This window comes from Larus michahellis, chromosome 1 (assembly GCF_964199755.1).
Source record: "Larus michahellis chromosome 1, bLarMic1.1, whole genome shotgun sequence".
In the NCBI taxonomy this organism is placed as follows: domain Eukaryota; kingdom Metazoa; phylum Chordata; class Aves; order Charadriiformes; family Laridae; genus Larus; species Larus michahellis.
Genome location: NC_133896.1, coordinates 92,035,017 through 92,056,687, shown reverse-complemented (window position 1 = coordinate 92,056,687; position 21,671 = coordinate 92,035,017). Strand labels below are relative to the sequence as shown.

Genomic DNA, 21,671 nt, shown 5'->3' with positions numbered 1-21,671 from the left:
TGTTTCTGAGTTGGTGAAAAGTGGTCACGTGCAGCAGCAGGGTCACGAGAGCTGTCTTTGCAGCCAGGTGGGGTGAGCACCCACCAGGGAGAAGGAGTGCCTGCCCCATCTGCACCCCTGAACCCCACTGACACGCAGTAGTACCTGTATGTCTGTACTCACCATGCATATGGAATATTCACCATGAAACTCACTGTTTGAAATGCTTTAATGGGTCCACGCTGACGGTAAAATGTGACTGTTCTCCTTTGCTTCCTCAGGTTTGGCTAAGGAAGGGTGACACTGGGAGCTGCACCCTCCAGGCTTCCTCCCCCCGCTGGCTGGTGGGACCCTTTCACTGTGCAGTGGAGGGGCTGGAGCTGGGGAGTCTCCTGGGGCTCCCTGGGAGTCAGGCTGGCAGGTCTGCCCGGCTGCTCAGCTCTGGGCCATTCCTGCTCTCTTTCTGCCTGCCCCTGCCCAGACAGATCAGAAAGCCACCATCGCTGTCTGCACCAGCGGCTAGAGTTGGTGACGATGGGAGCCAGGGGCATGGCAACAACTCCAACAGCAGAAACCACAAACTGGTGTGGGCACCAAGGGGAGTTAAGTCGTAAAGGGCAAACCCCCATCAGAGACTGCCAGGGAGCTGATACAGAGCTCTGGGAAGGGTTTTCATCTTTTCCTCTTATGGGGGGGTTACAGAATATTATTGGTTTTGCCTCTTACATCTTCTCTGTGAATTATAACTCCAGAAGTGACAGTGTTAACAAACACAGCGGAATAGACCGCTCTGTAAGCTGAGCTACACGATCACATGCACAGGATTTATTTTTAACATCCCAAAACTACTTGACGTTTCTGCCTGGGTTTGCTCCGTGTCCTCCCATTCGCTCCTCTTTCTTTGCTTGCAGTTCTCCCTCACCCACCTCACTTCAACCCAGCTGGGCAGAACCAGGAGAGCAAGTGTTTGCTACACACACAGGGCCTCTATGATTAAGGTAAGGCTTTGTAAATAGAGTTGAAGTCTTTATTGGTCAAACCTTATGCAATGCAATGGTTACTGTATCGAGCTATGAAAATCAAGACGTCTTCAAAGCAGCCTTGGTGATTAAGATGAATTAGAATAATCAGACACAAGATGTCTTAAATGACACCCTAAAACAGAGGCAGCTGGTAACTGGGAACGTTTCTATGACGTTACTCTCAAAAAAACCAACCCTCCATAATATATTCAGTGGATTAGCAATAGTTTGCAGTGCCTTATCTGGGGTTTAAAAAAACTAAGATGCTGATTCTAAGATGGTAGCTTCAGTAGCAGGACAGATGATAAATCAGAAATTCAATTTCTGTAATTTTCAAGAAACTCTGAGAAGGAAGAAAATGAGACACAGTAAGGTTTAGAGGAGAGGCACAAGCAATCTTCTGGCAAAAGTCCTAAGCCTTAAAATCCTTAAAAGTTTTGTAGATTCAGACTGCAAACTCTATGTTTATACGCCAGAATGAATAATAAGATGATGAAGTAAGAATCACAAGTGTTAGAGGTACTACTGTACCATTTAGAGTTGTGTCTGCTTAGCAATATTTGTTCATGAAGCTTTTCTCTTTTGTTTTTATGACCTAGACCTTGACCAGTAGCTCTGAAATTCTCTATGCAGGGCATCTGCCTTGGGCTGGGTTTCTTTTGTTTTGCTTAAAACCATTCACTTGGTTATCTCAAGAAGTTTTCAGAAAAGTATATAAATGAGATTGTTACCAGGGCATAAAATAGAACATGAGCCCAAAGAAAAAAAAACCACAGTTTGGAACTTTTTTTTTTTCCTTAAACTGCAACTAAACTGGAACCTGTTATTTTAAAGCACTTGCTGAACTCAAACCAAAACCAAACCCATTTCCCAGTTGTCGATGCAAAGTGAGAGTTTGCCTGACTGTGTCTCTTCCAAGGACAGCACAGGGACCCCCCACATGCACGAGGAGCAGCTGAGCAGCTCCACGCCACAGCCTCCCCCTTCTCCCTGTCCTGCCTGTCCCCACACGGCTCCCCAACATGCCCAGCAGAAGACCCTGCTGCTGGTCTGCCCTGCCCTGTACCACCAGCCCAGGGAACCACTTCAGCACCTGGAATTTTTGGGGTGGGTTTGTCTCAGGTGGGCTATGGCTACATTGCGCCAGGTAGGGAGGAGCAAGAAATATTGCTGACCCAGGTCTCACAGGAGGGGAGTGCAGTGTGGGGTTTCCACCAGCAGTGCCCACCCTGTGTTACCTGTGCCTCACTGCCCTGAACTCTCCTCTATTCCTCCCACAACAGCACCAGCGCATTTCACTGGACCGAAATTGCAGTAGCAAGTTTTCGGTGCCTCTTTACTGCATGCATGCAGCACAGATTTACCAGGTGAGGGGGAGGCCTGATGATGCAATAGCTTCTCTTGAGCTCCACGCTCCCGCGTGGCAGGTTTAGGGAGCTGAAGAGAAGCTGATGTGCTGCTGTGGGAACCTGAGCAGCACGTGTGCTCTGAAAGGAAAGCGAGGAATGAGCCTGACTGATGCACTGTACCACGGACTTACTCTGTCCCTGTCGTTTTAAAGCATTTGTTTTTCAGTATAAAGCAATTCCAGCTTGTTCAGTAACTGAACCAGTGGTTATCACCATGAAACACCACAGGCTCAACCAGCTGATCCCCAGCTAGAAAATGCAGGGAGTAGCTCCCTAATTGTCACAGCATCATGCTTCCATCTTTGGGCTTATCTAACAGGTCAGTTGTCTCATGGAAAACCTTTTCATTCTGCATGTCTTATACTGAGGATTTGAGCTTCACCAGAAGGATTGTCCTGGAATCAAAGTGCCCCTAGAAAACCCACGTGGACTTGTTCAAGGTCTGATCCTCAAAGAAACTTTGTCTTGCACATGCTTCTAGAAATTTATTAGTGTTATTGACAAAGTTTTCGTCTGTACTTTTTATTTTCCCTTTCCCCCTACCCTGGGCTGTACCACATTCCCTGCCTGACTCATTTAAAGCTCAGCTGGCAACACGTATACACAAGATCAGTCTGAATGGCAATTGCAGAGCAGGTGTGCCACAAAGGACAGTGACCCTCTATGCCTTAACGCCAAGGCAGTCGCTCAAGCTGTAGCTGTCCCTGCCGTGGGTGTCAAGATGTGGGGCTTGACTCACTTAGGGGGTCACCATGATTCCAGATGGTGGCATTCTTGGTTTTGCTTTTTATTTTGTGTTGAAGGATGGGACTGCAGAAAAAGTAGGCTCCCGAGAATCACGTACAAGTGCAGTACAGTACAGTTTCCAATGGCATAGTGTTTTCTTCCTCAGCTCCTAGAAATAACTATATCCGTGTAGCAAAAGGAGACCCAAGCCAGATTTCTTGCCGAGGTTAAGTACATAGTGATTGAGGACGAGCACTGCACAAAAAGAGAAGAGAATCTCTAGTTTAAGGAGACTCTAGATGCTCTCCTAGAAAATGTGATTCTACAGCTGGCTCTGACAGGGTTTTTTGTGCAGGAGGCATGCAACTTCAAGTGAAACATCAGAACCTGGCATCTTCATGCTTGGTTGTGCGTATATTTATTTATTTATTTATATAAAATATTCTATTTATTTTCATCTTTCTATACTTTAATTCTACATCTGCCAAATAGAAGTAATAGTATCTTTTCGCCTCAATTGCACCTCTAGTACTGCAAAGATAAATTCATTATTGTTTGTGAAGCCCCTTGGATACTAACATAGTAAATATATTGAGAAACCCTGTAAGGAAACCAATAACTCTGTATTCACCTCAGGATTTAAGTGTTATGATAAAAATGAGATAAGCACTACGTACCTGGTAACAAGGATTAAAAGAAATCGACAATACCTCCTATCTGCCCTGTACACTCCACCAAAAATATTCACATTTCTTGAAAATATTTTTCTGTTGTAACATTATATATAACTTTAACATTCTTGTCTCCAGAATTTGGATGCAAACTTTCCTGAGATTGTTTTAAGCGCTCCTCATCACATTGTGAATCTTAGAAATATTGTTTTATGTTTATTTGCAATCTCATCTCAGAGGCACTCTTTAAGGTAATTATCTGGGGTTTCAGATGGCCCTTTTTGATGGTTCATTAAACTGTGAGACATCCCTTGATTCTGTGATAAGGGCTTAGGTATGATGTGTAACCTTAGTATGTGATATGATCAGTCACATATAGCAAATACCAAATAAGAAAACAGTTGTGTTGTTTTAGATCATTGACTGCAACTGAATTAAATGTATATTTACTGAAAATAAATTGTAATTTCTTTATAAACTGTAAGTTATTGTCACTGAACAGATCTGCCCCAGACACAGACATATCTGCAGTCAAAATAGCAGCTGTATATTTTTAAACCTTACTTGATTTGCTGTCATGACGGTCTAAAAATAAAGATTTACCAAAGTGGACAGACTGTGGACTGTAATTTGCATCCTTTCTTTCCACAGTTGACTGAACACGATTCAAGTAAGCGTTTCTGGTTTGATTTTTTTTCTAACCCAGCTCTCAGGAAAGTTTTTCAAGTTGCAGGGAAACAAGAAGTGTACGGGTTGAGAGAAATGTTTCATCACCTGACATATTTCTGTGTCCCCTGCCTCTGGATGTTATGTATCAAACTTACTGAAGCAAGGATTTGTAAACTTCCCGCTCAGGGGTTTGAAAGTTGTAGTTTGTGTACTGACAATAATACCATCAACTAAACAACACAGCTGACTAGATCATCAGTTAAAATGCAGAGCTCCAGATTACTGGCATGTCAGAATAGAAGAAGGATTCAAACCCTGATAAGTACCAGAAAAGTTTTCTCTCCCTTCTTCCTGTCCTCCTGCTTCACAGATTGGACAAGAAGAGAGATACAGAAATCATTTGTTAACAGGACAGCATATACAAGTTAGAGATGAAGTAAACTCAACTAAAAATGGCACATCTGAACAATGATAAGGACTTATTCTGGACCTGAATGCTCTGATACGGTCACTTTTGATAAACAAAGCATGTGTTTTCTTTCTCTACGTGTGATTCAGATGGGGTTCGTTTCAGCATGCAACGGCGTGAAAGCAGGCTCCTCTCCAGAAACTTTGCAATCGGCCCTTTCTGTGGTCCTTTTGGAGAACTATAAGGCCCCTGCCTCAGGTGTATTTTTATTTATCAATTATTTCTCTCTGAGAGTTGGTTTGGCAGTGGAAAGTATTGTTCGCACGTTCATGTTTTTATTGCGGTGTAATGTACCCAGCCTTCCTCTGACCTTATGCAAGTCATAGCTGGGACTATTTTTAGAGATTATATTTGCAGCAAAATGCTACAAGAATGAGAGCAGCAAGGATGCTGCCAATGTGAAATAAATCCATCTGTATCTCCTGCTTCTCTGAGCAGCATAAAAGTAGATGTAACTCAACAGCCTATAGCAGGACAGATGACACCCTAAACCACATGTATTTGAGGGCTGGACGTGGCCGGGGCCACTCTGGGCAGCACCCTGGTGTCACCTCTCTGCAGAAGCCAGTGCTTCCTGGGACAAGGCAGGGAATGTTATAGTGGATGGTCACAAAATATTGTTCTTCTACATTGCTGTCTCGAGCTCTTTCCCTGCAAACAAAGGTGAAAGTACTTGAGGCTTATACTTCAGAGTGTAACTGTGCCCCTAGGTAAAGGGACCACAGAGGACTTGTTCCTTTACTCTGCAGGACCAAGGAGGAATGGGATACACTAGGAGACGTAAACAGGTATTGGTCAGCGTTGGAAGCTGCAATGAAGAACAAAGATGTGTTGAGCAATTAATGCACATCAAATTCGAAGACGAGTGTGTGGTCTTTGGTGACTGCAGGAATCCATGCATCGCCTTTCCCAAGCATCTTTCCTTCTCCTGCGTTGCTCATGGCTTCCATTGCCTAGATGTGAAAGACGAGAAGTTAAAACAGCGCCTTCAAGAAAGAGAGGGGAAGCAGCTTCGGGTGGCATCTGTTCCCCTTGAGCCTAAACCTACTTCCTCTGCAGCACAGGTCTCCTTAGGGATAGGTCAATTCAGCCTGGGGTTGCAAAAGCGCTCACATCGAGGTAAAGGACACTCCTGTATTTTCTTTAACCTTAGGAAAAAAAAAAAAAACAAAACACAGTTTAAATTTTTTTTACTAATAACGTGTATTTTTTCCAAGAGCCCAATGAGAGGCTGCTGGGCCTGTGGTAGTTCCTGCTGTGGTGCGAAGACTTGCCAAAAATCTTTGTCTCATTTTCACTAAAAAAAAGTGCTCTGAGTCCTGTTTGGAAATAGAACTACAGTTCCTCCCGATCATTAGCTTTTTTCCTTCCACAAAGACTCTCAGTAGGCTGAACCAAGCAGAAATGCAGCCTCTACAGTCGTAAGTCTGGACTTTTCTGCTTGCGGCAGCTCTTCTTTGAGCCAAGTTACTGAGGCCAGTTGAAGGTATCCAGGGAAGCAGCTCCAAGTAGTGACTGAGCAGCCTCTAGTCCTCTAATCCAACGACTGTGTATGAGGGGAAAGGACCACAGGAGGTCCTACATGTTCCCCCTAAAGAGCATCTCTTGTGGACATTGTTGAAGAATACTCCTGGGCTGGGTGGATCACCACCCAGAATGTCATTTCTTATGTTCTTAGGTTTTTTACAACAGAAGGCATGCCTCATGCTAATCACCATCTCCATTTTCTTGCTGTCGGACTCTGCTTCTGTTTTACCGTGTTTAGGGTGAAGTGAGAGCTATTGCCGGAAATTATTGCAAGGGTAGAGATATTGTGAGCAAGGGCAACTGAGAACTTTTGGAAGCAGGCCTCATAAGTGCACTGATTTTAGTAATTAAACTAATTTAATTAGTTTAATTACTTACTGGGACTAGACTTACTGGGAAAGAACAAAAAAAAAAAACAATAATGAAAGCAAAGCAGATCAGTGTTTCATTCTGACACCAAGCTAGTAATCTGGTAGTGGTAACTTTTTTATATAAGGATCTTTGTATATCATGTTCTTGTACTTCTGCTTTTTGTTTTTGGATCTTGTCCTGGTTTGAGGTAAAACAGAACCTATTTTCTGTTCACTAGTTTTACTTTGCAGCTAAACCTCTTCTAACCAACTGAACTCTCTGAAATTAACAGCATATTGTCCAGATACTGTTCACTCTCAGGGAGAAAAGTCCTGATTGTTTCTAATTTATGCCAAGGAATGATATGCAGAGAGGCTCTCACTTACTGCTATAACAGCCAAGGTCAGCGAACTTCGCTATTTGCCCCGTTAGAGGGTCGGAAACGGAAAAGTGTAGACGGGTCCCACCTGTGTGGGGAAGGGGACAGGGCAGGTGACCCAAAACTGACCAACAGGGGTATTCCATCCCATCTGCCCCATGCTCAGTATAAAAGCTGAGGGATCAAAGGGTCAACTCTTTTTCTTTAATGGCCAGCACTCGAGGAGGACTCTGTTTATCTGCCTTTGATCCCAATCCGGGCATTCCTGAATCCAGATTCGGAATCCAGCTCCTGTCCATCACTGAGTCCAGTCTGGGACTTACCCAGTGCCTGCCGGTGATGTGATTGTTATCCTGGGAGCTCAATACTGGTTTTGTATATATTGTATATACTTCATTATTTCCTTTTCATTATTTTATTAATATTTTCATTGAAGTAGTTTATTTTTTTCTAAACTCCTAAGTGTCTTTCTCTCTTTCCCTCCTCTCTTGAGAGTGGTGGGGGAGAGCATCTGTCATTCATTTCAGCGGCCAGTCTGGCACAAACCACGACAGATCTCAGGAAAATTGTATCTCCTTCTTTTATCAAAGGTTTTAAAGGGGAGGAGAGGAAAAAAATACATATATATTTTGAAACCGCATTAATATGGAAACATGAGAACTGAAATGCATTCTCCCTTAAGAAAACATTTAGCCTGTTTATATAACAAAGCTGGTTGAAATTTCTGAGGCATTTGTTTTGGCATCCTCAACTTGTTCTTTTAATCCAGTCTGTTTGTTGCAAAATGTTAAATTCATGGAGCTGGCTGGTGGCAGCTGAATTTATGAAATGGTGACTGGTATTGTTTATTACTTGTTGCCTGGGACCTTTTTCTCTATTTTCTGTCCCCTTGTGGTGTCATTAACGCCTTCATAAACTGAATCTAACATATGATCAACTCAGGATCATCCGTTCGGTTCCAGGTAGTGTTTGACACTGACTTGTCAGAAGTACATAGGATGAACTGAAAAAGTAGAGCAGCGGTGACTGCTTTTTGTAGGATCACGCTCTAAAATAGATCCCAAAGGAATAAAAATGGATTCTTTCTCAAAGAGGCACCCTGTAAAAGGCATGCTCGGAGCTGCCCTCTCCCCTGCTCCGTCACAGGAAGGGAAAAGCTCTGTTGAGGTTAGACTTTTGTCACTCCCCTTCTGCCCTAACTGCACGTAGTGGTGCTGAGCTGAGGATGAGATAAACCATACCTGCCGCCTTCTCCTCCTTCCTATCTGCTCGGAATTCACTGGTGAAAGGACGGGGAAGGAAGGTGAAAGACAGTTTGTAAAAAAAAAAAAAAGTGAAAGAAAACGGATCTAACCGGGTGAGTATAACCATGCAACAAGCCCCCACTGCACTCCGGAGCTTCTCTCCAAAACGCAGACCAAGGCGTCGCCTTATTCCAGGTTTTGACGCCTGAAAGTAACTGTAGCAAGTAAACCTGCCTGAAGGAAAGTCCCCTGCAGTATCTGTTCCACGACATGTAGGCATCATCTAGGAGAGTCAGGGTAAATCAGAAAAGCAGAGTAAGGAAGGACAGGCAAACCAGCCTTTACCCAGGCTGGTTTCCACGCTGGGAACTGGGATCGTGATGGTAATCCTCACTCTCAGCCTTGCTGGTGTAGAGCAAAGGGAGGTTCATTTGCACAACACTCATGTCTTTATGGGGGGGATGACAAGACTTGTAGGCCAAACGACCAGATAATTTTTCAAGAGAGGAGAAAGAAATGTCATCTTTCCTACTCAAGCAGCATTGAGGAAGTGGGGAGCTCCCTCACTGTGCCTCTGTCAGTCTTGATTGCAGCACCTTGGTATAGATAGACCCGGTGTAAATATTGGGACGGAAAACAGCTTGCTCCCAAACCCTGGCTGCCTCTACTGAACTAATGAGTAAGGACCTTATCTATATCCATGCTGCTATCAGGCCACTCTATACCGTATCAGTGCTGATACGTGACTGTACGGAGCTGGCAGTCACTTGCCCACAGCCTTATTCCCACCGGAGGTGCATATGAGCACCTAACACATAGAAACCAAGCATGGGCACGGACAGCCTGTGGCCGTTCTTGCTCCTTCAGGCAATAACTCTTGTCTTCTTATCTTTGCTGCACACAGCACCGGGCTCAGAAACCTCCCCCTGGGCAGCACAGGCACTGCGAGAGATGTTTCAACCGGCACTGCCGCGCACCAATTGAGCCCTCCGTCTCCTGCATGGTGATCAGCTGCCGCTTGCACTGCGGGGCCACCTTCCACATGTGCAAGGAGGAGGAGCACCAATTGCTCTGTCCCTTAGAGCAGGTCTCCTGCCTCAACTCAGCCTATGGCTGCCCTTCTTCCATGGCCCGCTTTAAGCTGGCGAAGCACCTCCAGGTCTGTCCAGCCAGTGTCGTCTGCTGCTCGATGGAGTGGAACCGCTGGCCAAACGTGGATTCAGACACAACTCTCCACAAGAACATTATGAAGGAGACCTTGAATGAAGAGTGCTTGGACACAGCCTTGGCACTAAGAGACCAGAAGATACTTTTCAGGACTTTGAAAATAGCCGACTTGTTTCCAGAGTGGAGGAAAAAGGATGAAGTGGAAAAGCTAATGGACGAAGCCGTGGGTGGGGAAGAAGGTGCTGTGGGAGGAGTAGCCTGTGGTTCCCAAGAGGGTGACGACCAGTTGTCCGAGCTCAGCCAATGTGAGCGTGAACATTTGGCAAAGGACAAAGAGGGAATGGATCTGGGAAGTTACAAAACCTGGGAGAACATTTTCAGCAAAGAGCTACAGGCTTGCAAGGTAACGGGCTCAGCAGCCAGCGCAGGACAAAAGACAGAGGAGGCTTCCAAGAAAACAGCGTCAGTGCCTCATGCTGCTAGCTCCACAGAGAAGGCAAAGGAAGTACCTGAGGGTGCAGAAGAGGCAAAAGACCAAAAGCCTGAACAAGTAACATCAAACACAGAAATGACAGGACTGGCTCCCTGGCAAGAAGGTGTTCTGGAGAGGCTGAAGAAAGAAGTTGGTGTAGGTGATTACAACATGTATCTGGTACATCATGGGGGAATGCTCATCCGCTTTGGCCAGCTAGCTGCTTGCACGCCCAAGGAAAAAGACTTTGTCTATGGGAACTTGGAAGCTCAGGAGGTGAAGACTGTTTACACCTTCAAAGTGCCAGTTAGTTACTGTGGAAAAAGAGCACGACTAGGAGATGCACTGGGCCACAAGATGCCATCTTCAGACAAGTCAGTAGATACCTCAGAATTGGGAATAAACATAGAAGAACTACCTAAAGCAAATATAGTTACAGCCACATTGCTGTGTGCACTGGAAAAAGAGCTGAAAGGTCACGAGATCTCTGAAGCAAGGGGTATCGATGGACTTTTTGTGGATTTTGCAACACAGACATACAGCTTTCCTCTGGAGCCCTTCCCCTCCAACGCTGTTCTAGCAGATATTCTGGATGAAAAAAGCCCACCAGAACTCCACGTGGAGCTCTACACTGAATGCGTAACCAGAAGACACAACAAAAGCAGTTCAGCTTTCACGTTCACTTGCAGGCATTTCTTCAGGAGAGATGAATTCCCATCCCACTTCAAGAATGTGCACGCTGATATCCAGTCATGCCTGGATGGATGGTTCCAGCATCGCTGCCCGCTGGCCTACTTAGGATGTACTTTTATTCAAAATCACTTCCGCCCTGATGGACTTAAGGCCAAGGTTATATACAGCAAGCCTCTCAAGACATTTGCTATTAAGCCAGAGGTGGACGCTGTCCTTGCTGAGTCAGGGAAGTGCAGTTCCACAGTGGCTAACCAAGGGGGAAATAAGGACTTGCTGAGCAGCCTCCCAGTGGAAGTGCTCAAGTACATTGCAGGGTTCCTGGACAGCTTCAGTTTATCTCAGCTATCGCAAGTGTCAGTGCTGATGAGGGACATCTGTGCCACTCTTCTTCAAGAGAGGGGAATGGTCCTGCTGGTCTGGGAGAAAAAAAGATATTCCCATGGCGGTACCTCGTGGAAAGCTCGCAAAAAGGCAAGTGACTGTGATGCTGGGAAAAAGGCAGCCGTGGGTTCTCTCCAGATAAAACACAAGCATAGCAAGGGATGCAGATGTGGGGAAGGTTCATGAGCTTGTGAATATGCACAATAATTGTCAGGGGTCAGGGCTGTAAAATGCAGTACATCTAGTGAAGCTAGGAAGGTGTAAATGGACATCTTCTGACTAGCTGAAAGTCCCCACCCAAGCTTGTCTTGGGTAACCTGTTTGCACGTGCACTGGTTTTGGGCACTGGGAATTGAGAATTCCTGATATTTAAAGGTTATACGTGGATTATTGAGGAACTTGAAGTTCGTACTTTTTTTTGTTCTTCACAAGCTGATTTAGGGTATGCCAAAACTAAAAGATGCTTTAGAATGCCAAGACGGTAAGGAACAAGGAGACGTGGCTGTGAAAGGAGCTCAGGCATTCGCATCAGCCACCGAGGGCTTTCATGATTAGTGGTTCGCAGGATTGCCATGAGTGTCTGACCCGTTGGGCTGTGAGCATCTGAGGGAGCAGCATGGGTGTAGGAAGCCTTCTTCTGCAAAGCTGGTCTCCCACTGCTTGTGCTGGAAAATTACCACCCTTACTGGCTGTTCAGGCAGTCTGGAAGAAATATGTAAACACAGCTCAGTCTAAGTGCTAGTTGAACCATAGTTATTACAGGCTTTTTTCTATCTGATAGCGTTGCAGCTGCTCTAACATAAAACTGTTTGAAAGAATAACGTGAGAGACTCCAGCATGACGAAGCAGACAAGACAGAGATCTAGGAAAAATTAATTTAGAGGTCCAGGGAAGACTCCCAGAAATTATTTAAGGACCTGGCTTTCAAGCAGACCCCTGAAGATCTCCGCTGATTGATTCTTATCAAAGGGAAGCATAGCAGTTTATGACTCTTCATTAAGAGAAAGTGCTCTTTATTAAGAGAAAACATGAAGTGTGGTGAATTCAAAATCTGTGTAGCAAAGTTTGGTGGCTGCAAGTTGAATTAGCCCAATCCAAAACAGGAATTAGCCACTGAAATAATTTACTGGAGGATGTGGCTTCCTGCAGAAAAAAGAAGAAATTCTTCCTGAGCAATCATATAGCAATTAACTTCAATTACTGCAGTGCAATTTCAAACCAGCAGCATTGAATATAAGGACTGTCTAACCCTTTTCATGTTATCTCTCTGTTCTGGCCACACATGAATCTTTTTTCCAATGCACAGGCTCTGCTTGAAAACATTCTGTTTGTAATTAGTCTGAATTCCTTGACTACCCTGTATAGTAGCTATGATTACTTAGGACTAGGACAGACTCAAGTAATCTTCAGCGTAGCACACCCGCGTACTGTCCCTATTCCACAGGAAGAAACATTTTTAGGGAGAAGAACTATGGCTTTAAAAATTAATTTGATTTAATGGTATATGGCAAATATAAAAGTGACTTAATCACAGTCTTATCACTGTATGCTAGTATATCACTAAGCGGTATGTGGTATCGCTGCAAACAGAATCAGAAAATTTTAACTGCATATTTCTATTTTTTACAAGCTTGTATGTCCTCTAAGAACAGCTTTAACCTTAGATTTCCCAGGCTTATTTTGGGGTGGGGCGAATAACAACAGTGTTGTAACGTTAATTACTTTGAAGTTGCTGATAGATGCTTTGGAAGGTCTTTACGAAGTCAGGTTTCTTTGAGATATGTATCACACAAGTATGCTGTAGTCACTTTCCTTTATAAACACCTTGGATCACGCTGTACATGTGCTGGAGTTTTCTGTGGAGGTGCGGTGGTCAGGTGTCCTGGATTTCCTCATGCCCTGCCCTGGATTGGCACCAAAAACTGTAAAAAGATATTTTCCCGTTAAAAATGGCAGGTGATGACTGAAGCAGCAAAACCAGCGAGTATGAGGTGTATTGTTATACAGACCCCATTTTTATGCTGGCCCTGCACAATCAGGTGTTCAGTAGCCTGTCCAGTAAAACACACCCACTATAAGCATGCAGAGATTTTTTAAATCCTCTTTTATTTTTACCAGCATTCCCGTTTTCTCTCCTCAATTCCTCTCCCCTTTCCCTTATTAGATCTGGCAGTTCAGCAGCCTGTTCTCCAGAGTTAACAAATGGCAACGCAATGACATCGGAGCCTGCATGTCAGAGCACCTGAAGAATTGTCCCTTCTACCAAGTGGAGCACAAGACGGACCCCGTGCTGCTGACAGGCATGTGCGAATCTCGAGAGCAGGCTCGGAAGACTTTGGTTTCTACTTTCAAGCGCAGAGTCTGAACGATCTGCTTCCCTTCCGCCACGCTCCTTTCAGGGCCCTCGAAAAGAAGATTCGGGAATTGGGGTGTGAAGATTGTTGCTTCCAACTCTCCTTTGGACGTACAAAACTGGCTTCTCCCCAGCCGCGTTTGGAACATCCTGTATCTTTTTTTTTTTTTTAATTTCCTGCATTAATTTAATTGTTAAAACTGCATCCACTGCTCACTGATACCGTGTGCTTTCAGTTTATGTTTCTGTTCCTTGTTTAATACAGCCTCCTGGAGAAAGCAATAAGGATCTTGTTTGAAACAACATCTTCGTAACCTTGAAGGTAGGCTGCTGCTCCTGTACCATGTCCCCGAGAGAAGCAAAAGCAGTTAATGTACGTAGCACGACTAGGTCTGAAACACCTTAGTTTTGGCTGGAGAGACAAGTTCTGGGAGCACAGGCAGATGCCCTCCTGCCCAGCAAATCTAGGGACTGCTAATCTCTTCTGAGATGTGAGCAAAAGAAAAGGAGCCCCCAAAGTCAAGCGCATAGATTAAGACTCAGGAATGCACCATACAGCCACAGACCATCATTCAGGGCCCTGATTCAGGCAAGCGTGCCCAGTTCGCACAGAGTTTGAGCACAAGCCTAAAGCTGAGCTCATGGGAACACTCAAACCCAAGCAAAGCAAACAAACTTGCTCTTTGTTAGAAACAACCAAGTAGCAGACCATTTTAGGGGCTCGATTGACTTTTTATATTTTTCAGTTAATAACTTTCTGTTTTTATTTAAAAATCCATTAAAGCCACCAAAAAATATTTGGAGACATTCTTAGAATGCCTTACCTAACTCAGTTTTGCAATTATAAATTGCTAATTGTAGTTGTAAGCAATAGTAAATGATTTGTCAAAGAAACATTGTATTTTTTTCTGTAAAAGAAAAGGCATTCAGCAAGCCGTTCAGTAACCATATGGATAATGTTTGCTTCAGTTAAATGGGCTGGAGTATAAAGACTTTTTTCTATTTTTACAGAGCAGGAGGATTTGGTTTGTTTGTTAATAAATACGCTAATTTAAAAACAGAATGTACTTGTTGAGGCAACAGATGAGAGAAAGCAGGCATGTTACCAACAGCGTCTGTCTTATTACACTATTTAAACCCATTTCAGAGGCATTCGTTAGAAATGCCATAGTTGTGGCGGTGGGTGGGATTCCTCCAAAATGTCTGTAAACCGATTCGACAGCTTATGGCCACTGCACAGCCACAGCAGTGCCAACTCACGCCCCTTTCTTTTTTAAGCTTGTAGTCAGAAGTGCGAGCTCAGGACATGAGATCTGGCTCTTATCTCACCGTCTTGGGCAGGAGGACCTCGCCGGGAGCTGGGACATCTGCTGGCTTGGACCACTGCTCTCGTCACCTGGGCTGGACAGGTGAAAACGGGCCCACGGCAACGGACACACGCCGCACTTGCCATCTCTGACCTCCAAGTAGATCTAGGATAAGGCAAGAAGGAGCCCTCTCCTACCGATAGAGGTTGCTGATGAACCTGAGCTAAGCACTTGGTAGCTGAAGGCGTGAATTGTGTGGTGACCGAAGCTGTGCTGAGTGCATGCAGCTCGTCCATGTCCACACTTGCAGCTTAAGTGGTCCCTGTGAGATTTTTAACCATATGGGGATGTTTTCCTTCTCCAGACACATGCCCTCAGGAGGATATTATCTACTTGTGGGGACAGTGAATTGGTCCCAGGAGCAAGAGTAGCAGCAGTTACGTTTTTAATTATTTTTTTAGTGGTATTCTGTTTCCTGTCGCTAGTGATCTTTTTTGTGGGAAGTCTCATAAAGCTTTGGACGTGAGAATAAAATTGTCTGCACAGGTATCCTGTGGAAAACACAACAATTACCATCCCAGTTTTATGCAGAGGACTCTGAAGGAAATGAACACAGGGCACCTGAGCTGGGCCAGCAGCAGTTGAAGCTGGGTGCTCTGACCCTTCATCCTGTGGCTTAACTGTTTCATAAAACCAAACTGGCTGTCCTTTAAAGTGGCTTACAAAAATTCACCTGTCCTCAAAACATCCCCTGTGAAAGAGGTTCCCAAATATTGTCACTCTGTTTTACGCGGGGAAGTTGAAAAAGGTGAGAATATGCAGCCAGACTTTCTAGACTGGCCTCTACATCAGGGCCTCGTCCTTCACGTATCGTGTACCTGATTTTGAAAGATGCTGAGCTGCAGCGTGGTGCGTAGCTGCAGGCCACGGCAGCTGCAAATGCCCGTCCAAAAATCGCATCCCAGTATCTATGCTGGGTACTTAAAAATGGAGACACCCAAATTATGGGTAATTTGGGGAGGAAAAAAAGAAAAAAAAAAAAAAGAGGCTTAAATGACAGGCTCTCAGAGTAAGTCAGTATTGAAGGCTGGTGTAAGAGACTGTGGAACAGTTAGTTCAGCCTGTGAAGCATCTCTCACCTGATCAGCCGCTTAATTGCTGTAAATTGGTGTAGCTGCCCTGAAACTGAGGTTCATGTCCGGTACGAATTGGGCTAGTTTTACCTTTAGTGCCAGTGTGACTGGGTTAGAGATGTCGCAACCTCTACCTCTTGGGATCCACCAGGGTGGACATTACAACTTCTAGGAGGCTTCTTAGATCATTTTGCTTCTTGTACGCTGGAGAGACACAGGCTGTTAATGCACAGAGAGACAAATTCGCCCCCGTGAATATATACTTCTGTAAAATGTAAATTTGGTTAAGTAACCTTCAGCATATACAGTGGAAGCTGAAAATCCACAGCCATCTTCAGGTTAGTTTGGTTAACCCAACCCATCAAGTGGGAAAGCTGTGCAGGAAGTGGAGATCACCCTTATACTGGTGGGTAGCCACCTGGCAAATTCCAGCTGGTGGCCACTTCTCATTTTATCTCCCATTTAACGCTAGCAGAGAGCTGCAAACTGGTGTCAGACACAGTTTAATTAATCAGAGGATGTATGCCAAGCTAGGTCAATGCTGGTGCTCCTGCTCGTTAGCAGAGTCGTCAGAAGCTTTGAAGAGCGGCAGTGAACTGAATTTGCCTGCTCTGTTCATTTTGGTGAGGACAAAGCCAGCTAAGTTAAAAGGCGAGAAGCTTTAATTTGGGTTGAGCAAGTCCTTAGGCTCCTAGCTTAAGCTCATAACTTGACCGATGGAAAGTTAAAACTTCCTAAATTTCAGCTAGAGGGATTTGATTAGAAGAAACTGGGCATTTGGTGTTTTTCAAAATAGGTCTTTTGCTGTGGCTGGGTCTGGACTGGAAAAGAGGACCCAAGTCCAGCAAAGTCCTGACGTTGTTCTCAGTACAGATCTCACACTCCAGACCTTCATGGCTTTGATCCCGTTTGTGGTGCCCACATGTCTTGTGCAGGGCAAGGGCAACACTCCACACACGCCAGGCGGATGTGCTTTGCGGTGTGTCCACTTGTTGGAACAGGAACAGAAATGATGGCATCGTGGAAATCAGAGAGGTCAAAGCAGGGCAAAAAGGCTCGGGACAAGACAGGAAAGGGTTTGGATAGAGGAAACCTGCCTGATTGTAGGTGTCATGGGGAGAGGCACGTGGAGAATGGTAAAAGGGCACAGGAATGAAGGGACGTGGGACGTGTAAGAGGTGATGCGGCTGCAAAAGTTTTAGGAGGAAATGGTTCAGACACGAGGAGAATAGGAGAGACATTTAGGAGAGCAGAGACATAAGGGGAATGGAGAGTTCAGTTCATTTTATTTGGTTTTGACTGCCCAAAGTAAGAGATTTGGATAAGCCTGGTGAACTCAGTGAAATGCAAACTCTTTTGCATTGTAATTTTTACAGTGGACCTCCCTCTGTGGCACAACCTCTGTACTGGGTCAGAGCATTCAGCCAGCGGATTGTTGAAACACGAGCTGAGAGGCCACTGTAAAACCATGAAGAGTCACCAGTTTTGATGTTCCTGTATGTTCATCACTTGCTGCCAACAACAGACTTTCTGGATAAATGCTTCTCCTTGAGGAAGGGGATGGAAATTCCCGATCAGTATTATACAATAACATGAGGCAGATGATAATTCTTAAGGTGTGAAAGGGTAGGTCCCCTACTGACATGTTTTGTAAGTCCAGGTCGGAGGAAGAAATGACTTACCGGGCCTCCCGGTCCCAAAACTGAGTGAGCACAGATAAGGTGAAGTTTCTCTGAACAGTGTTTGTTATTTGGCAAAACTCTGTAACTCCTTGTTGCTTTCTTAAGGATAAAAATTATTATGGTAAAAAAAAAACCAAAAAAAACCAAAAAATCCAAGTCTTAGCTTGTTTTCTTAGTTTCATCACATTAATGTTTGCTTTGCCTGTACCCTCATATTCATTACGTTCCTTTTCTCTGCTCCACTCGTCACTATAATTTTCCTGGTTGGAGACTATTATTTGTATTTATTATTTATATTTATTTTATATTTGTATTTTAACAATAATTCTTAGTTTTGACGCCACCCTCTTTGCATAGCCACTTTCTCTTTCCTGGTTCAGTTATTTACTTAGATGAAAGACTTTCTCTTCTTCTAAAAATCCCGTTTCCAGATTGACATTACATTGTATCTACAAATATTTGAAGAAGAGTTTTCTTTGTCGACCTCTCTCCTTAATCTTCACCTACTTTTAATAACATTGTGGCTGTTCAGCCAGGCAGCTACAGAGGAATTTTTACTTCTTTACTTGGGGTGCAAGTTCCACAGCCACTGTGCATTGCCCTGAGAAATTCTGGGCTTCTTTCACATCCAGTTTCCTTACTGCTACAGTCCATGTTAGAGAGTTCTCTTAACTCCTTGATTATTTTTTTCTTTTGAAAAAAAAACAAAACAAAACAAAAAAAAAACAAACAAACAAAAAAAAAAACAAAAAACAAAAAACAAACCGCATGTACAGTATGGGCCTATTCATATTTAGGCCCATAAATATATTAGCAATAGGAAGAGGACTAAGGATTATCTCTGTCCTCTAGTAGATGGGGCTGGCAACATAGTGACCAAGGATGAGGAAAAGGCTGAGGTACTTAATGAAGTCTTTGCCTCAGTCTTCAGCAGTAGGACCAGTTGTTCCCTGAGCACCCAGACCCCTGAACTAGAAGACAGGGATGGGGAGCAGAATGAAGCCCCTCTAATCCAAAGGGAAATGGTGAGGGACCTGCTTCAGCACCTGGAGGTGCACAAATCTATGGGGCCGGATGGGATCCACCCAAGGGTATTGAAAGAGCTGGCGGAGGTGCTCGCCAGGCCACTTGGTATCATTTATGAGCAGTCCTGGACAACCGGGGAGGTCCCAGCTGACTGGAGGTTAGCAAATGTGACACCCATCCACAAGAAGGGCCGGAAGGAGGATCCGGGGAACTACAGGCCAGTCAGTCTGACCTCGGTGCCTGGGAAGGTCATGGAACAGATCCTCCTCAGTGCCATTACACGGCACATGCAGGAGAACAGGGTGATCAGGCCCAGTCAGCATGGGTTTGTGAAGGGCAGGTCATGCCTATCAAACCTAATATCCTTCTATGATAAGGTGACCCACTTAGTGGATGAGGGAAAAGCTGTGGATGTTATCTACTTGGATTTTTGCAAAGCTTTTGACACTGTTTCCCACAGCATTCTCCTGGAGAAACTGGCTGCTCATGGCCTGGACAGGTGCACTCTTCGCTGGGTAAAAAACTGGCTGGATGGCCGTGCCCAGAGAGTGGTGGTAAATGGAGTTAAATCCAGTTGGTGTCCAGTCACAAGTGGTGTCCCCCAGGGTTCGGTGCTGGGGCCGGTTCTCTTTAATATCTTTATCAATGATCTGGATGAAGGGATTGAATGCACCCTCAGTAAGTTCGCAGATGACACTAAACTGGGCGGGCGTGTTGATCTGCTTGAGGGTAGGTTGGCTCTGCAGAGGGATCTGGACAGGCTGGACCGATGGGCTGAGACCAATGGTATGAGGTTCAACAAGGCCAAATGCCGGGTCCTGCACTTGGGACACAACAACCCCATGCAGCGCTACAGGATTGGGGCAGAGTGGCTTGAAAGCAGCCCGGCAGAAAAGGACCTGGGGGTGTTGGTTGACAGCCGGCTGAATATGAGCCAGCAGTGTGCCCAGGTGGCCAAGAAGGCGAACAGCATCCTAGCCTGTATCAGGAATAGTGTGGTGAGCCGGACTAGGGAAGTGATCATCCCCCTGTACTCGGCACTGGTGAGGCCCCACCTCGAGTACTGCGTTCAGTTTTGGGCCCCTCGCTACAAGAGGGACATTGAGGTGTTGGAGCGTGTCCAGAGAAGGGCTACAAAGCTGGTGAGGGGCCTGGAGGACAAACCTTATGAGGAACGACTGAGGGAGCTGGGGTTGTTTAGCCTGGAGAAGAGGAGGCTGAGGGGAGACCTTATCACCCTCTACAACTACCTGAAAGGAGGTTGTAGAGAGATGGGGGCTGACCTCTTCTCCCTGGTGACAAGTGATAGGACGAGGGGAAACGGGTTCAAGTTACGTCAGGGGAGGTTTAGATTAGATATTAGGAGACATTTTTTCACTGAAAGGGTTATTAAACATTGGAATAGGTTGCCCAGGGAGGTGGTGGATTCACCATCTCTGGAGGTGTTTAAAAAAAGAGTAGATGGGGCACTGAGGGACATGGTTTAGAAGTGGCTCTTGTCAGGGTAGGCTAAAGGTTGGACTCGATGATCTTAAAGGTCCCTTCCAACCTCAACAATTCTATGATTCTATGATTCTATATTTAGCTTCCTACTTAATTTATATGTAAGGAAATTATGATCCCACGCTCCAATTTTATTTTTGATGACCACCTGCTCTATGACTGAATTGCTATTTACAACTAACAAATCTTTTGTAGGTTCAGTGAGGGTTTTGTGCAGGAATTTGTCATCTGTCATATTGAGAATTATAGGCCTAAGGCCCATTATGGTCATCAGAGATTATTCTCTGGTCCATAACTCTGAAGTTAGTTTTGCCATGGCAGCATAGTTCTTACTGGGATTTCTCTCTTTTAATATTAGCTCTCTCCCTACATATCCACTTATGAACTTGAGCGGTTCACAGCTGACTCTGAGCTGCACCAGTGAAAAGCCTCTTTTAACTTTCTGAGTTTCACCTAGACAACCTATGGCATCATTCACGGAATGCTAATGCACGACACTTACCTTCCTTTCTAACGATCCCGAACAGCACAATATTTTAATACCGGGGATGAATGTCACTCTACCATATTTTCTGCTACTTGCATGATAGCTAGTTTACACCCAGTATTAGTTTTTCATATTTATTTCCTACAAATATCTGGAAGGTAGTTACAAAAATAATGGAGACAAAGTCTCCTCGATAGTAGCAGGCGATATAACAAGGTGCAATGGCAACAAGTTGAAGCTTGAGAGCATCAGGCTGAATTTCAGGAATTATTCTTTTACTAGAAAGGTAACGCAGTACTGGAACGGGTACCCAGCAAAGAGGCAGTATCTCCACCCTTGGAGGGTTTCCAGACTTGGTTGGACAAAATCACAGTGACCTGACTGAGCCAGAGGCTGGATCAGAGACCTCTGGAGGTCTCCTGCCACCGTCACTCCTCTGATTCCACAGCATCACCTGAGATTCCCTGTACCAGACAGGTGTCTGCCTCCCTGGCCTCACCTGCTTCCCTTAGCTGAACTACATAGCCCTTTGGCTACCAGTATTGTCTGCTGCTGCTTCTCTCATCATGATTAGTATATTCTTCCCCCTTGTGGTCTAGGCCTCTGCCCATCGATACCTCCTTATCTGTCATCACATAGTTATTTAACTTGTTTTCGTCTCCCTGCTTATGAAACAGATACACAGCCCTCTCCCAGCAGCTGCAGCGTCACTGAATGGCTCTCTTGAACATGATACCTTCACAGTAAAATTATATTTACTAGACAGCTTAGGAAGTTGCCCAACTTTTTTACCAGAGCTGTTTGTTTTAGGCAGGCTGATCCAGTGTGCAATGGATTGCAGCTCTGGAGAATGAGAGAGAAGCCCCAGCTCTAAGCAGACAGCTGGAAGGATTCGATTGCAGAGAAGGGCCGACTGCTCTGCAAAACAGTCTGTCACAAGTGCTGTGTTTGAGCCTCTCTCCAGGCAATGACCCACAACCCGTTTCACAGCACAGGCTGCAGACCTCCCCCAGCTCCTCTG

The 21,671-nt window shown here is 44.9% G+C and overlaps 1 protein-coding gene across 3 annotated transcripts; it reads left to right on the top strand.

The window, feature by feature from the left end:
* The first annotated feature begins 839 nt into the window (after positions 1 to 839).
* Positions 840 to 17,757, top strand: FBXO40 (F-box protein 40). 3 transcript variants are annotated; one of them, XR_012587748.1, is made up of 4 exons: positions 846 to 977; positions 9,351 to 11,249; positions 13,324 to 13,834; positions 14,791 to 17,757. XR_012587748.1 is itself a non-coding variant. In XM_074593155.1 (3 exons), the coding sequence occupies exons 1-3, from the start codon at positions 969 to 971 to the stop codon at positions 13,522 to 13,524; spliced, it is 2,109 nt and encodes a 702-aa protein (XP_074449256.1). In that variant the 5' UTR covers positions 840 to 968; the 3' UTR covers positions 13,525 to 15,841. The 3 variants fall into 3 exon arrangements, 1 of the variants encoding a protein (XP_074449256.1); XR_012587751.1 differs by having other exon boundaries at positions 14,854 to 15,841; XM_074593155.1 differs by having other exon boundaries at positions 840 to 977; positions 13,324 to 15,841.
* The last annotated feature ends 3,914 nt before the right edge of the window (positions 17,758 to 21,671 follow it).